General features: G+C 49.4%; 1 protein-coding gene across 1 annotated transcript in view; it reads left to right on the top strand.

Moving 5' to 3' along the window:
* The window catches only part of LOC122915419, a 31765-nt gene extending 23827 nt beyond the window's left edge, over positions 1-7938 (top strand). The window contains exons 3-7 of the mRNA XM_044262220.1: positions 3086-3191; positions 4369-4440; positions 5540-5572; positions 5898-6061; positions 6488-7938. Coding sequence (XP_044118155.1) covers positions 3086-3191; positions 4369-4440; positions 5540-5572; positions 5898-6061; positions 6488-6788 — 676 coding nt within the window. The 3' untranslated portion in view covers positions 6789-7938. The remainder of the gene's footprint in view (positions 1-3085; positions 3192-4368; positions 4441-5539; positions 5573-5897; positions 6062-6487) is intronic.
* Positions 7939-16500: the final 8562 nt, after the last annotated feature.

Here is a 16500-nt window from a genome sequence, read left to right as displayed (position 1 = left end):
TCTTTTCTGTTCCAGACTCTTCTGGACTTTTCTCTTTGAGTTCTTAATGCTTTCCGGAACTTACTAGAAATAATTTTACATGGTGGCATATTAGGTGGTGTGTCATGCCAGGTGTCCTTCCATGCAAGCTGACTTTAGGGGATGGCTAGTCCCGACTCCTGATTCCCCCTTTTCCACCAGCCTTATCCCACCATGTCCTTGATCACATCTCCTTTCACAGCACTGATGGACTGAGCTGAACCTTTCATCTGCTAGGTAGTTAGTATTTCATCCACACTAGGATTTTGTATTTGCATATAATCTGTACAAGGGACATTTTTAGTTCTGTAAATAGGTGCATTTTTCAAATGTATATTTCTCTTTCATAATAATGATGATGATAAAAGTGTTGATTTACCATTGATGCACAATCAGCATACCTGCTGTCTTATGATATGATTACTTGCTGAGTCTCAAAAGGGCTTCCCTGTGTGGATTTTACCTCCTTACCAGGTATGAAGCTCCAGGTCGTGCATCTGCCCTTGGCACAGTATACTGCACACACAGGAAGTTCTAAAATCTACTGGCCAGTGTCAGGAAAAGGAGTCTTGCCTGCACCCTGATTAGCATGGATTATTGTTGACAGAAAGTTTGTATCAGTGGGCAGCGTCTGTTATTCAGATCCATTTTTTTCTGCTTTTCATTACTATGTTATCCTTGAGGTCATCTCTTTATGGGCTTGCTGACCTTCATGGCTGGTGAAGCTCCTTGGGGTGAGTTTCTTCTTCCCCGTCAACATTTCCACAGTAATGTTGAAAAACAGCTCCTCCCAAACCCCATGACTTACATAGGCCTTATGGCAACAAGTGTCTATTTTTCTTCCTCACCTGTCTCCATTGGTTGGGGTGGTTCTGTCTCTGGCTGCTGGTTGCTTGGGGTGGGCTTCATGATGGGTTTGGTCCAGCTCTGCTCCAGGAGTTTCCTTGTATCCCTTAGAGCAGAGACTGCCTGAGGTTCTTCAGCCGTAACTGGGTCATATTTCTAAGGACTGGCTGCCCCAAATCATTTGTGGGTCTGTGTCATCCAAAGGTGTGGCTTCAACTAAAGAAGAATTTGTGGCATTTTTACAAACTATCCCAAGAGGGAAAGAGGACAGGGACCAAGGCAGTTGTTAGAAGGTAAAATCACCAGAGTCATATTAGCTTTTAAGTAACAGTGCATCACTAATGACATTTATCCTTGTCAGTGTTTTCTGTCTTATGTCTGACCAGTTTATTTTCCTTGTTCTCACTGTACTACTTATAAAATTCTGTTTTATTTAAGTTGTCAAGTTCACCTTGAATGTTTATTTCCCCTTTTTCTGTATAAGTCTGTAATCTTGAGCATCCTGCTTTCATGATTTCATGCCATTGTCTAGGGAATTTGTGTAAGCTAGTAAATGATACCATCTTCATTTATACTTGGATGTGTAGGCAGGGCTGGGAAGGCTCTTAGTTCTCTGGGTGGGGCGGGGGTTGGCAGCAGGAGGGATGGAGGGATAGGAAGGATTGGGGGGTCATTCGCTACTAGGGAAGAATCACACTGAGCTCATTATTCCTTTTGAGGGTTTCCACTGGGGCTCCCGAGTGGGATAAGGATCTTTCCCCCTTCCTTTGGTGTTTCCTGGGGTGTGCTGAAGCAGGTTTTTGTGAGGCTCTGTTATGATCCTCTCAATTAAAAAGGAGTGGAAGTGGTATGAAAAGGATTATATGTGAGGAAATGGATGGATAACCCCATTGCTTTCATAGGTTTGTTGGTAGTGCTTATTGCTGAATTGGGATCAAGTGACATTTAATAAGGCCAGTCTTGAACATTACTGAATTGTACCTGTGAAAAGGAAGTTGGAGTCTGCAGTGGCTGGACCAAGAAACAGGTGAGGCCTGGAGGACCTGAAGCAGTGTTAGATACAGTCCTTCATGGAGAAACCCACTGTGTGTTATTGTAATTGGGGTGTCACGACCTGATAATACAGTTGAGTAGGTGTGAGTCAACAGGCAAGCTCCACACTCTGCAGTGGCCAGATTTAGGAAAACTTTGCTTGAGAAACACCAACATCCACTCCTGAGAACACACTCCTCCCAGCACATGCAGATTTTTCAGGTTAAGTTCCCCAGATTTCGATGGGGATTCTGCATCAGGGAGAGAGGGACTCTCCAGGGAAGTTGTGTAAACATTCTTCCCTCCAACTGTGTCCACCTCCATTCCTCACTCCTCACCTTCACCAGACCTGCCAAGTCCCAAGACTGAAGGCCCTGGCATCCTGGCAAGCAGTCTGGACCCCACTATAAGACAAACAGAGATGGTAGATCATTTGCTTTTAATTGAGAAAGGGCTTCCATATGATTAAATAGAGGGCATGAGTGAATATTCACAAATGTGACTACTTACTGATATCATTACTTATGAGGGAGAGGAAAGCAAGCAGACACATTAATAAATGCCTCTGAGTTCACAAATGATCATCTGTTTCTCAGCAGATAGCACTATTAAAAACTTGGCTCAGTGAAAATATTGTAATGCACTTGAAATCTCAAAGACAGACTTAATTTCTGACTTAGGGCAACTCATTAAACCCAATGGTCATGCTTCCCTCCTGTAAATAGATTAATGGTACTTCTGAATGTGGTATGAATTTCAATTACAAAGATTATTTTCAAAGAATTATTGAATAGTTATTATATACAGAGCCTTAAATTAGGAACTAACAAATTAAAAAGAGGAGTAAAAGCAAAGAGAAAGAGAGGTAGAGACTGAATCCTGTCATTTATGTAAAATATGCCTAATTTGAATAAAGAGAGGTTACAGCAATTGGTTGATAAAGATTATGAAGAATAGTAGCGAACTTTAGGACGCTCAGTTTCTACGTGACTCCTCCTTTGCCGTGAGGGACATCCTCCCTCTTGCCAGCAGTGTTGCTGTTTAGGGCTGACCTGTGCCCTTCTTCAGCTCCCTGGACATCAGCTTCATCGGGGTAGGGGGGAGCCGTAAACTGATGGGGGCACTGAAGCTATCGAGCATCTAGGGCTCCTGCTCTCCCACTGACAGCTCCTTCTCTTCCCTCCCCCAGGCCTGTCAGATCCTGGGAGGAACTACTCCTCCCTGCATGCCATCCTCGCAGCTCTGCAGAGTGTCTCCATTCGCTGCCTGAAGAGGACATGGGACAGAGTTTCCAGGTGAGTAGGCTTCTCTCCAGGGAGGGACCAGGGTGGAGGCGGGACCTCCCAAAAGGCCTGTCCTTTTCCTCCTCAGTCAGCTTGGACCTCCTGGGAGGCAGCAAATCCTCACCAAAGGACCTGGGCCTGGGGCTACTTCTCTCAGCCTTCCTGGGAAACAGGCCCCCATGCCTCCTGCTTGAGAAATCCAATTTCCTCCATGCGCCACCCTGGGCTGAGCTGAATTCCATATTCCCACGTGGTGACTTGGCAGCCACTGAACTCTCTGCCCATGGTTCAACCAGAACCCCGCCCCCCAAACTGAGCTGTTCAATTAAGCTGGGAAGGGACGCCCAGATGGACGCCCAGGAGGATGCCCAGGAGAACTTCCTCCCATGTCCTACAAAGACCTCAGTGCTCAGAGCAACCCAGAGCAAACCCTCAGCCAGTCTGTCAGACATGTGGGGGTTCTCCAAGAAAAGGGACTCGCACTCTACCCTGCCACGTTATGCCTCCCTTGAGCCTAACTTCTTTCCCTCTCTTCAGGAAGAGCTTTCACACATTCGCAAAGCTCTGCCAACAAGACAACCCCCAGGGCAGGGAACTACTCATCAAGGTAGCACGGAAGGTGCAGGGCTAGAAGGACAGGAGGGCTGTGAGGAGGCACGGATGAAGGAGGGAATGGCCCGAAGCATTCCTCAGGGAGCAGAAGCCTTTGGCATGAATGTGGTGACAGCCTGGGCTGAAAATTCCCCCTGGGGCTGGGACAAGCTGGCTGCCCATCCAGCCTCCCTAGGCTAGATTTCAGGTCTCTCTGTGTCCATCGAGATGATCCACATGGGGACCCAGATGAATGCGGACAGCCCAGAGGACAGGCCTCTGCTCACAGATGGAGTGGGGATCGGTTGTGGGCCACAAAAACGATGATCGTAAGAGGATCCTGAGTGCTCAGGAGATCCTAGGAGGTAGGTGGAGTTCTCCCTTCTCCCCATGAGAAAACAGGCTCAGGGAGGCCAGGCTCCAAGCTCCTGAATGGGGGAGCTGAGATTGTTCTAGAAGGACTCGTGGCATGCTTCAGGAAAATGGAGCATCAGTATCAGCAGACATAGGTCGGAGTCTAGGGTCTGAAGTCAAAGACGGTGGGCGCAAGGGGACTGAGGCTATTCTGCTCTCAAGGATCTTGTCCTTGGCCCTCCAGGAGCGGCCCTCAAATAAACTTGCCACCCTGGTGAGGAAGCTGCAGAGAGCACGGCATGGGCTGCCAAAGAAGGTGAGTGTGCCTGAGGGACAGGGCCTCCAAGGTCAGGGGAGAGGTCTGGAAGCCTCCAGATCAGGACAGGTGGGACATAAGACTCCAGCTCCACCTCCTGTCACTGTAATTCCTCAATGTCTGCTTTCCTGGGGACCAGGAGGAAGTAGTCTAGTAGAAAATGGATTTGTAGCTGAGGAGGGGCCCAGTTTTCCATACCCTGTGATTTTCGAATTTCAAAAAGCAGGCCCTGGAGGGGATTAAGAGGAGTCTGATATTCTGAGAGGGTGAGGTGAAAGCGAATCGGGGGGAAGCAACTAAGGTCCTAGGCCCTTCCATGTGGGAAAGTGGGGTGGGTTAGGACACTGAAGCTTTTTCAGGGGAGGTCCCCTGTGGGCACCAGAGAGCAGAGACTCATCCCAAAACTACCCCTCATGACACAGGGTGTCATCCTGTAGCTTGGCACTTTCCTCACTGACCTCTTGATGTTGGATACTGCAATGGAGGACTACCTGGAGGTGGGTGAGCCTGAGGACTGTGGAGGAGGGACCAGAGTCCAGAGAACTGGGAGCAGAGTGTCCTTGTACTGAGCACTGAGCTCTGCATACTTAGGAAACCTCTCCTCCTGACAGCCTCACAGCCGCCCATGTGAACAGGGTTCTCTTGCCCAACTCAGTGCTGAGGGAAGGGAGTCTGCACCTAGATGGCTGCCCAACTGGTGAAGCACCAGAGCTTCCTAAAGGCAAAGCTGCATGCATTATGTGTGATTGTGCCCCAGCCTCCTCCTCAGAGCTTGCCTGTGGTGGAGAGTGAAGTTAGGACCCTGCACATCAACAACAGGTCAGGAACCCATAAACCCCTGCCTGCCTGAGAGTTCTGCAGATCCCTTATGTCATCCCAGAATGTTGTGCTGCAGGGTGCAGACCTGGAGCCCTATTAAGGATCACAAATCTTCCTTTCTCTGGACCCAAGGGCTTGCCCTAGACCCCAGTCTCATTGTTTGTGTCTCAGTGGCCCCCTCCTGTGTCCTGGCCTATATGTAGCCTAAGAAGGGGGGTGTGTAAGGTGCTAGTCCTGACCAGGGGCTATTTCTAAGGAAAAATGGTTGTCTCCTTTATAGGGGAATGAGATCAACTACTCCAAAAAGAATAAGGTGAGCATACGTGGCACTTCTTGTAGGGAGGGGGAGGCAGCCCCTGTCAGAGATGCCCTTGGGAAGAATATTTCATTGCTTCCCCTCCCATCCATCTCACATTTCCTGGGATAAGATGCTAAGAAAGAAGTGGAAGACCCATCTAGTGAGTCAGTAGGGGTCTAGAAAAGGCGTCAAGTAGAACATCCCAGAGGAGGGGCTAATTCTAGTTGCTTCTGAGTACAGTTTGGAACCAGATGTAATTGCATGCAGCAGCATGGCCATGTGTGCCAAGACCCAGGACCGGTTCCCTGTCCCACTGCTCAGCCCTCACCTGGCCCCGTAGCTTCCCCAACCCAGGCTCGGTGTGCATCCTGTGCCTCTCTCCTGGAGAGGAGTCCTCACTGATACCATGCTGCTCCAGGCGGCGGCAGAGAATTACTGCCTAGGGCCCCAGCATCCATTCACGGCCTGGTTCTGGTCTGTGGAGCGGCTCAGCGAGGATGACAGGTGAGGCCCATTCAGGAGCTGGGTGAGGGTCGGGGTAGACACTTTCTCCTGGCCCCACTGGGGATCCTTCTTCTAGGGCTCCCTCGGCAGCCTCAGGCCTCCTTACTGGGAAGCCAGATACCAGCTGTGAAAAAACCCTGGGAGGGACTCCTGAATACAAGCTGCTATTCAACACACAGGTGTCTCTCTGTCCCTAGCTACGTCCTGTCTAGCCAGCAGAATACAAGCACCAGGACAACTGGCCACAGCCAACATCAGGGCTAAACCCATCCCCAGTGGCCGAGCAAGGATTCTCCCTTGGAGGCTGGAGTACTTGTGCTGCATGGGCCACATCTGCACAACGCCCCTTCCTCTCAACTAATGACTTGTTGTGGGGGTGGCAACATTTAATATATTTAAATGGTTTATATTTTTCTCCTCTTCTAGCCCACGAGTATGCTTTGGTGGTTCTACTTCCTACAGTACTGTGCAACATGTAGAGACTCTCTTATTGCTTTCTGAATCCAAAAATCTTAGAGTCATCAGGTTTTCAAAATGGCAGGTAGAGGAAGGGCCAGCCCTTCTCACTACCTACAGGTGGCATCTCCAAATCCTCTTTCCTCAGAGGACAGGTTTATTTCAGTGTCAGGCATCTGAGCCAACAGCAGAGACAGCCCTCAGGACTCCTTTGATGGAGAGGTTGCAGGTCCTTTCCCAGGAAGGCAACACTGAACTGGAGAGTCCATGAGCATGACTTACACTCTCCAGAGAAATGTGTGGTGCCAAGGAGAGGGGCTGTTTTTCTCCCCTCTAAATCAAGGAGGACTACGTCTTTTTTCCTTTGGGATATGGTGTTTGTGCTTGTGTTTGTGTTAGTTTGGACCCAGTATTTGGAACTGACAGTTGTCGAGTTCAGTCTCTGGAATTGCATCAGCACTAAGTGGGGAAAAACATGTAAAGAGATCCAGTCCCAATTGTGGCAGGTAGGACATTCTGGACACATTTTCCCTTTAAGCTCTCCAGTTTCATGCTTTACGAAGAATGGAATCCTCCTGGGATGGTTATCTATGATCTCTGGATTCCATTTCCCTGCTCTTTATGGATCTGCTGGGGAAAATAAGAAACCGGGAGGTGTACATTTGGGGCTGCGCTGGGCCTGGCTCTATTCACATCTATGCTGACCTAGGAGCTAGGATGTCCAGCCTTCCTGCATTTTCTTACACAGTTCCTGATAAGGCAGCAGAGCCCTCCAGGCCCCAGCCTCTTAGTCAGGTCCATGGTAGCCACTGCTCCCTGCTGGGGACTGATGGAGCAGAGATTGGTTCAGTTTTACCAGGATAAATGTTCATATGTTGACCAGAGATTCCCACACTCTACTTGCTGGCCAAGGAGACTGTTAAGTCCAAGTGGTTCTGAAGTCCCTGGTCTCCAACATCGACCATGTGACACCCCCATGTTCCACTCACTTGTCTGAAATAGGGATCTCACCTGACCCAGTAGACCAAAACACAGATGTAAACTAGGCAGAGGGGAAGCATCTGTCATGCAAATGGATGCCAAAGGAAGCAAGGGTAGGAATACCTCTATCCAGAGAAAACAGACTCTTAAGAAAAAAGGGGGTTGGTAGGATAACACAAAGAAGGAAATGGAGGCCCCGCAATGGCACCAATGGAACAGTAATACAGAGGAGGTTCTCCTGACACCTGCTTCAGGATCCCAACTCACTGAGCAAGAGTGAAGAAACCCCATCCCTCCAGACCAATGGACACATCTCTGAAATGGGTCATTTCTCAGGAAAAGGGAAATGCAGTCAAACATACAAAATAACACGGGGCGCCTGGGTGGCTCAGTGGGTTAAGCCACTGCCTTCGGCTCAGGTCATGATCTCAGGGTCCTGGGATCAAGTCCCACATCGGGCTATCTGCTCAGCAGGGAGCCTGCTTCCCTCTCTCTCTCTCTGCCTGCCTCTCCATCTACTTGTGATTTCTCTCTGTCAAATAAATAAATAAAATCTTTAAAAAAAAAAAAACATACAAAATAACATCACTGAAAGAAAGCCCACTGTGATTCCCTGCCTGGGTCTTAAGTTCCACCTATGCATGAAGCCATTTGATAATAACAGGGGAAGGGAGGGAAAAATGAATGGGAAGCCACCAGAGGGAGAAAAAGGATTAGAGGCTCATACCTAAGAAACAAGCAGAGGGTTGCTGGAGGGGAGGTGGGTGCGGGTATGGGACAATTCGGGCAGGAGCATATAGGAGGACATGCGATGGGATGAGCACTAGGGGTGATACCCAACTGATAAACAATTGGGCACTACCTCAGAAGCTAATGAGGTACTGTATGGTGGTTCACTGATTTAACAACAACAAGAAAATACAATCCAAGGTTCTGTGTTTTCTTGATTTTCAATGTGGAAAATACTGGATGATTTCTTGTCTTCCCTCAAGCAAGGAAATTAGATAGCCTATTCATGAGGAGGCAATTCTCAGGACACTCTGCCTTTTTCAGCCCTAAAGAGTTTTTCAAACATGCTTTCACCAGTTGCAGTCCCCATGCCCTTCTAGTCAATTCGGAGCACTCTTGATAGGGGGGCAAACACTTTTTTTCTTCAAGGTGGTTCACCCCAAGCAGGTAACATCTGTACTTGTTACAGAAGTTACTACAGGTGTGCCCTCTCCATCGTTTACAAGGGCCTCACTACAAATTTTCCCGAAAGGTGGCATGAATACTGGTGGCTGGAGGTTTCAACCTGGATGACGTCCAACCCTTTGTTCACTTGTGGGATGACTAGGGGCAGGGTTTCCATCTCACTCATGGAGGTTCAAGAACTCTCCAGCTCACCTTCAGACACAGCCCTCCCCTCTCTCCCATAGAAGAACCTGCAGAACTACGTTACTATGAACTGGGAACACACAACAAGGGTACAATTGTCTTACCTGAATTCAGCTCAGCATGGCAATTACAGACTTGTCCCTCTTGGAGGTGGATCACAGTGTCCTTGATTCATCCAAACCTTCTTGGCGACTGACTCCAGACAGTGGCTCACCATGATAGAGGGATGAGAAGTTCCTTGGAGACAGGTGTCACCACACCACTATTATCACCCTTTGTCATGGAAGAAATCTATGTCCCTCATATTAAAAAAACCCTTCAAACAGGACTGGAACAGAGTGCAATAAAAGTCTCCCTTTCAAGAAGGGCTGAACTTAGGGATGTGTCCAGTCATTTGCTCACTGCTCCCATCACCACACAGGTGGTGCCCAAAATGGGCAGGGTACCACTTCCAGTACATGGCTCCTGCTCACCCAGAGCCTTCCCATTTATGATCTCTCGCTCCTGACTCATCTACGTGGTACCTCTGCCTCAGTCCTTCTCAGTGTCTGTCTCCACAGTCCGCAGCTGGACAGTGAAAGCTCATGTTTAAAAACCCTGTTGGGGTGCTCCTGGGTGGCTCAGTGGGTTAAAGCCTCTGCCTTCGGCTCAGGTCATGATCCCAGGGTCCTGGGATCGAGCCCCACATTGGGCTGTATGCTCGGCAGGGAGCCTGCTTCCCCCTCTCTCTCTCTGCCTGTCTCACTGCCTACTTGGGATCTCTGTCAAATAAAATCTTGAAAAAAAAATTTTTTTAATAAATTAAAACCCTGTTGGGTTTCCATGGTTGGTTAGGGATGCAGCTGAGATCTGGCCCCATATCCTAGGAGTCCACATCAGGGAAAGGGAGGTATAGGGAAGCTGTGAGCAGTAGAAAAGCCGGCCCTGCCCTTCTACCCTGAGGGCCCAGATACTCACTGCATCCATGTAGGTGAGTTGCTCTGCCACCAGCCTGGCAGGGGAGTCCAGGAGGTCAGGCTTCTCTTTCAGCTCATTCTGTGTTGGCTAGAAGCCTCTGGTGTTGCAGTGTGCTCAGTGGCAACGGGAACATCTGGAGTGAATACTTCCACACAAGCTGATGGCCTCGCTCCTGGGGCTGAGGACCCATCACCCATATACGACATGGGAGCCCCTGTCCCAATTCTGGAACACCTGAGGAATGGGAGGCTGGCAATGACCCTAAAGATGAGGGAAGATGCAGATCCAGGATTTCCTCTTGCTCCATGGGATGCCATTTGTCTGGCTCAGCTGCTTGAATGAGCTGCTGGGCTGACATTGGGGCAGGAGAAAGGGAAAGGTTCAGCGACATCACTGACTTTCCATGTGCCTTTCCCTAAACAGGACAGATCCCATGACCTTTCAAGGGATACCCAGTCCATGAACCCCATCCCAGATGGCCTTCTCCACTTGCAATGCCCCTTACCCTCCACCTCAGCGTCCTTGAGCTGCAGAAGTTCCTGCTGCCTCAACAGAATGGGGGCATAGGTGTTCAGGTTCCAGTCATGCCATGTGAGGTGCAAATAGTCCCCTTGACCTGGATATGGGCACTGCGCTAGGACTGCTCAATATCCTGCAGTGTCTTTTCAGGCCAGGTTCCCACAATGGGACACAGAGTGCTAGGGAGAGTCATATGTGGAGCAGAGTCAGAGACCTGGCTTTTTCTTCCTCTCGCTACACCCACAGAACCATTCTTTCTGTATGGGCCCCACAGAATGACCCCAGCCCACTTCCAACCCCTCTGGAGCTGTCCTTGCTGACAGCTGACCAGGATGGATGAATGACCCCCCCCCATAGGCAGGTCTTTTTCCCCCTCAGTCATGCATCCTCCATGCAGACCAGTATCAGAGATCTATTGGAGGCCAATTGGTAAGTGGTCTGATCCCCACACCATTTCTCCTTGGCCCCACTTGTGGTGGTCATCGGAGGTGGACATTCAAAGGGGCAGGCAGAGCAAGAATGAACCACCCAAGGGATGGGTGATTAATTCAACCCACAGTGGGCTCTGCTTCCCAGGGAGCTTGGCAGCCCATCCACAGCTCTCTTGGACTCTGGTTTCTTCACAGGAAGCCGCCCCATTAAACTCTCCCATGGAAATCAAGACTTCTGGGAGATCGATGGTTCTGAACATCCCTCCCCAGCAACAACCCTTGTCATATCCCACCCTGCTCTGTGGCAGCAGCAGGCCCTCCTTTGGCACCCAAAGACCTATTCTGTTCTTCCTTGATCATAGAGTGCATCCTCATGGTTGCAATAGAGGTGGATCAATTTATCCCTCGAGTAGGCCACAGAAATGGCCCATCTGATGAACTCTAGACCTGCGTTCTTTGGATGTGGAGAGTGCCTATCTGACCCTCGGACATAATTTAGACCCAGACATTGTGTCTACTTTATCCATTCAATGCTCTTGGTGACTAGAGATTGCCTGCATTCCTAGGTATTTAAGACCCATGATTAAATGAAATCATCCCAAATAAGACTTTGCAAATCCTGAGTGGCCTTTGGGCCGCTTTGCCTGTTCCCAGGCACTTAAAGGACCACAACCAGGACCAACTAGATGGAATTCCAGAAGTCCTTTGCAAATAGAAAACCTGCCAGCTTTCCATTTCCTTTTCATATACCCAGAAGGGCCACAGACTTGTGAGGGCTGAGCCTGAATGCATCTTCCCTGGAGAGAGAAGTGTTAACCATGAAGATGCCCAGCATGTCCAGCAGCCCTTTCTACAGAGTCGGGCCCCAGAGAAGCACATGTCATGTTTTTCTCCCATGACTTCCTATAGTTGCCTTATGAGGTTCATCTTCTTAGCACCCCAACTTTTAAGAAGAGGAAAGAGAATTTCAGAGAAGTGCTTTAACATTCCTAAGACATACAACAAGTAGACGGAAGGCTCCCCCTTGTGCTGTGTATGGAGTGAGCATTCACCTATTGAACTGCTGATCCAGGACCTGCCTGGCCTATGTGACCATCTGGTAGATAGATCACATTGCTGCAATGTTTGAGAAGCTTCTATCCCAGAAAGATAGGAGCAGGGAATGTACGCAATTTTGCATTGTGCCTTCTCAGCGCCAGCATTGTGCAAGCCTCATCCAGGGACAGGAATTATTCCTTTTCCACCAGGCAGACAAGGAGTAGGTTTCAGGGGCTATGTAGTCAGCTTCAATGCCATGAACCACCAGGAAGAGCAGAGTCTGGAGCTCAGACTACATCCTCCCATCTCTTTGGGAACTTGTGCAAGACGAGGGACTTGAGAGTCCACCCAGAAAAAGATTCTATGCTGAAAACCTAAAACCAAAAGGTCTTAGGCATCCAAAGGACCATCTAGGCTTAAATGTACTGGTGACTTCAACACATTCTGTTAGCTGGACAAGGATAGCATATCTGTCTCTTCATAGCCTATGTGAAGAGCCGTGTGCCTTGGAGTCATGAGGAAAGAGCCCTACTGTAGAGAGGAGAAAAGAGAGCCTGAGAATCTCCAACACTGCTCAAGATCATCAGCCCTGGACCTGAGAACTGTCCAAAGCATGGGCGATATGGCCTTTCACCTATGCTGATGAGGCTTGGCCTGTTGATTTAAGGGGGAGAAAGATTCAGGAGAAAACCACCTTCCTTGGCACACCCGAGCACAGCCAGTTCTGTCTGGCCTGAGTTCTGGCCTTCCCCTTATCATGTCTCTGTCCACACTCCTGGGCCTGGGCCCCATCTTCCCACCCCTGTGGATTCTACTCCCTTCTACAGACCCCAGGGTAGAGGGAAGAGCTCCACAGGAACTCTGCCCAACTGTGGGTCTGGTCTGCTGACTGATGAGACTCCCGACTCCCGCCTTCAACTCAGCCTCTGGGTGAGCCCATATCTGTATTGCCAGATCCCACATGTCTTAGACATAACCCTAACCCTAACCCGCAGCCCACATTGGGTGCTCAGGCTTCTGTCCTCAGAGACCTGGTTCCCGAAATCTTGAGATGGGGGATTCCTGAGCTGCACCCACCATTGCACCTGATCCCAGGAGGATACCATGCCCTTTAGAAATGTTCTGAACCCGCAGAGTGGGAGAAACCTGTGTGCATCCCTTGGGCCACATCTACATTAGGCGCCCACCAGGACCACGAACCAGGAGTCTGACGATCCTGCAGACACACGCCCTCAACTCAGCCAGAGGGAGAGGCCACCTCAATGCGGGCAGATCGGGCATGCCATGCCCCGTTGGCCTAACCCTAACCCTACACTGGGTATTCAGACTTCCACCCCCAGTGGCCTGGCCCAGTAGCCCTCCAGTTTGGGGACTCTCTATTCTCAATGCTGGACTCTGGGTGCCACCCACGAGGAAACTGTACCATTTCACCCTGTGCAGAACCCTCATGGCGGGAGAAACCTGCATGCCCCGTAAGCCACCCACATCTTTGGAGGATCTCCTGATCACAATTCGGAGCCTAACAGGCCTCCAGAACAATCCTCTATCTCAGCCCTCCGGGGAGCCTGCCTTCACACTGGTCCTTCGGGCCGGCCATTCTCACAGGACAGAACCCTAACCCTAGCGTGGGTGTTCATGTTCTGGACCCCAGAAGTCTGACACCCAATTCTTCCCATGGATGGGGGCATCAGACTGACAGCAGGACTCAGCCTCTCAACCAGGCGGAAACTGTTTCATTGGGTGCTATCTATAGCCTCAGAGCTGTAGAAAGCTGCATGTTACCCTGGGGATATCACCACCACCTTTGCCCATCTAGGCCAAAAGCCCAGGGCCTGATGAGCCTCCTGACCGCCCCCCATCAACTCAGCCCTTGGGTGAGCCCTTATCTGCAGATCCGACATGTCTTGTCCCTAAGACATAACTCTAACCCTAACCCTAATCCAATGCCTAGGGGGTGTTCAGGCTCCGTCATCAGAGGCATGGTCCAGAAACTCTCCAGATGGGGGACCCCTGTGGTGCACCACATAATTTTGCCTGATGCCAGGAGGAAAGCATGCCATTTAAAAATGTGCTCAACCCGCAGCGTGGGACAAACCTGCATGCATCCCTCGGGCCAGCTCACCTTAGGGGCCCCGCAGGACCTCAGACCAGGATTCTGACAATTTTGCAGACACAGGCCCTCAACTCAGCCATAGGGAGAGGCCACCAGAGTGCCGGCAGACTGGGACTGCCATGCCCCTACAACCTAACCCTAACCCTAGGGTGGATATTGAGGCTTCCATCCCCATAGGCCTGGCCCCGTAGCCCTCCAGATTGGGAACCCCTTATTCACAACCCAGGACTCAGTCTTCCACCGACGAGGAAACTGTACCATTTGGCCCTGTGTAGTACCCTCATGGTGGGAGAAACCTGCATGCCCCCTGTTGTGACCCCCAACTTTGGCAGACCCCTTGACCACAATCCCAGAACCAGATGCACTGGCCCTTCCTCAAACTCTCACACACAGTATGGGTCATGAATCTGTATTCAGGACAAATGACCACTTTGAGGAACTGGCCCTCACGGCATTTCGCACTTTGGATTCTTAGGGCATTACCTCAATTTTCCCTATTGTTCCTGCACTCTTTGCAGTCCATTTCCGTCCTCTGGCCAAACCATGATTGTGGATGGATGGTTGCTCTACAGTGCAGTTTGAGTTGAAAGGTGCTTTCTCAGAGACGTGTTTTTCGCTCACAGTGAAGTGCATAACACCTTCCTCAAGCTCTCACACACAGTATGGGATATGACCCTGTCTTCCAGACGAACGCCCTCTTTAGGGAAATGGCGTTCACGACACTGTTGCCTCTTGGCCTTAAGCACAAGGCACACTCTCTAGCTTCCATGCTTTGTTTGGAAATGAGGTCTGTCTTCCTGACCGAAGACGTGCCTGGAGAGACCTATTTTAGACGAAGCCGTTCCACAGAGTTCAGCATATATTACTTACTGTGTATTGCACCCCAGAGGTTGCTCACACTCCCGTCTGCCTGAGATGTGTCAGTGGAAGGATGCCTCTTCTCAGGATTCCTCCTCATAAGTATGGAGAGGGATCTTTGTCAGTGCTGTCACTCAGACACTGCAAAGTGCTTCCATCTTCTGGAACAATACTCCCTCCCTGAAACTGCTTCCTGAAAGTAAGTACTCTGAGACTTAATATAGGGCACTTTCCTTTGCCTTCCTCAAGTACATTTGAAACCACTTCTGTCTTCATGAAAGAAGGCTCCAGTGGAAAGTCTCATGCTGCCCACACTTATATCTCCCACTTAAGGTCATGGTACTCCCTGTAGCTCTTCACTCCAACGATTGATCACGCTTCCACCTGCCAGAGAGATAGTGTTCACTGAGAGGCCATTCTCTTCTGTGTTGTTTCTTAGAGTTACATTCCTAGCCATTTGCTGACCCTCTTCCTGAAACTAGGGCTTCGTTGCACTTACCATCTGCAAACACTTCGGGTTCCCAGAGGAAACCCGAAGTTTCAGTTTTCCCTATTGAAAGCATACACTTTGGAGTCCTCTTCTGTCCTCTGGCCAGACTATGTTTGTGGATGTATGGTTGTTCTACATTGCTGCTTGAGTTGAAACGTGCTTTCTCAACAGACTTGTTTCTCGCTCACAGTGAAGTGCAAAACACCTTCCTCAAGCTCTCACACAAAGTATGGGACATGATTCTGTCTTCCAGATGAATCCCACTTTAGGGAAATGGTCCTCACGACACCGTTGCCTCTTGGCCTTAAGCACAAGGCACGCTCTCTAGCTTCCCTGCTTAGTTTGGTAACGAGGTCTTGCTTCCTGATGGAAGATGTGCCCGTAGAGACCCATTGTCCATGAAGCAGTTCCACAGAGTTTAGCATATATTACTTACTGTGTATTGCACCCCAGAGGTTGGCTGTCACTCCCGGATGCCTGGGATGTGTCAGTGGAAGTATGGCTCTTCTCAGGAATCCTCCTTATAAGTATGGAGGGAACTCTGTCAGTGCTGTCACTCAGACATGGCAAAGTGCATCTGTCTTTGGGAACAACACTCCCACCCTGAAACTGCTTCCTGAAGGTAACTACTCTGAGACTTAATATAGAGCACTTTCCTTTGCCTTCCTCAAGTACATTGAAATCACTTATGTCTTCATAAAGGAAGGCTTAAGGGGAAAGTCTCATGTTGCCCACACTTGTATCTCCTATCTAAGGATCTAAGGTCATAGTACTCCCTGTGTTTTTGCCACCCTTTTAACATTTTATTTGCTCCTTTATATATTCTTATCTGGACAGAACGACAAGGTGGAAAATCTCACCACAAAAAAAGAACAAAAGGCAGTACCGAAGGCTAGGGAATTAATCAATTTGGACATTGGTAATATGACAGATCTAGAGTCCAGAATGACGATTATCAGGGTTCTAGCCTGGCTCAACAAAGGCATGGAAGGTATTAAAGAAACCCTTTCTGGAGATATAAAAGCTCTTTCTGGAGAAATAACTATATCTAACCAAGTAGAAATCAAGAAAGCTATTAATGAGGTACAATAAAAAATGGAAGCTCTTCTTCCCTATGACCCTGCAATTGCACTCCTGGGTATTTACCCCAAAGACACAGATGTCGTGAAAAGAAGGGCCATCTGTACCCCAATGTTTATAGCAGCAATGGCCACGGTTG

This window comes from Neovison vison, chromosome 8 (genome assembly GCF_020171115.1).
Source record: "Neovison vison isolate M4711 chromosome 8, ASM_NN_V1, whole genome shotgun sequence".
NCBI classification, from domain to species: Eukaryota; Metazoa; Chordata; class Mammalia; order Carnivora; family Mustelidae; genus Neogale; species Neogale vison.
This window is presented reverse-complemented; position numbering and strand designations above follow the sequence as displayed.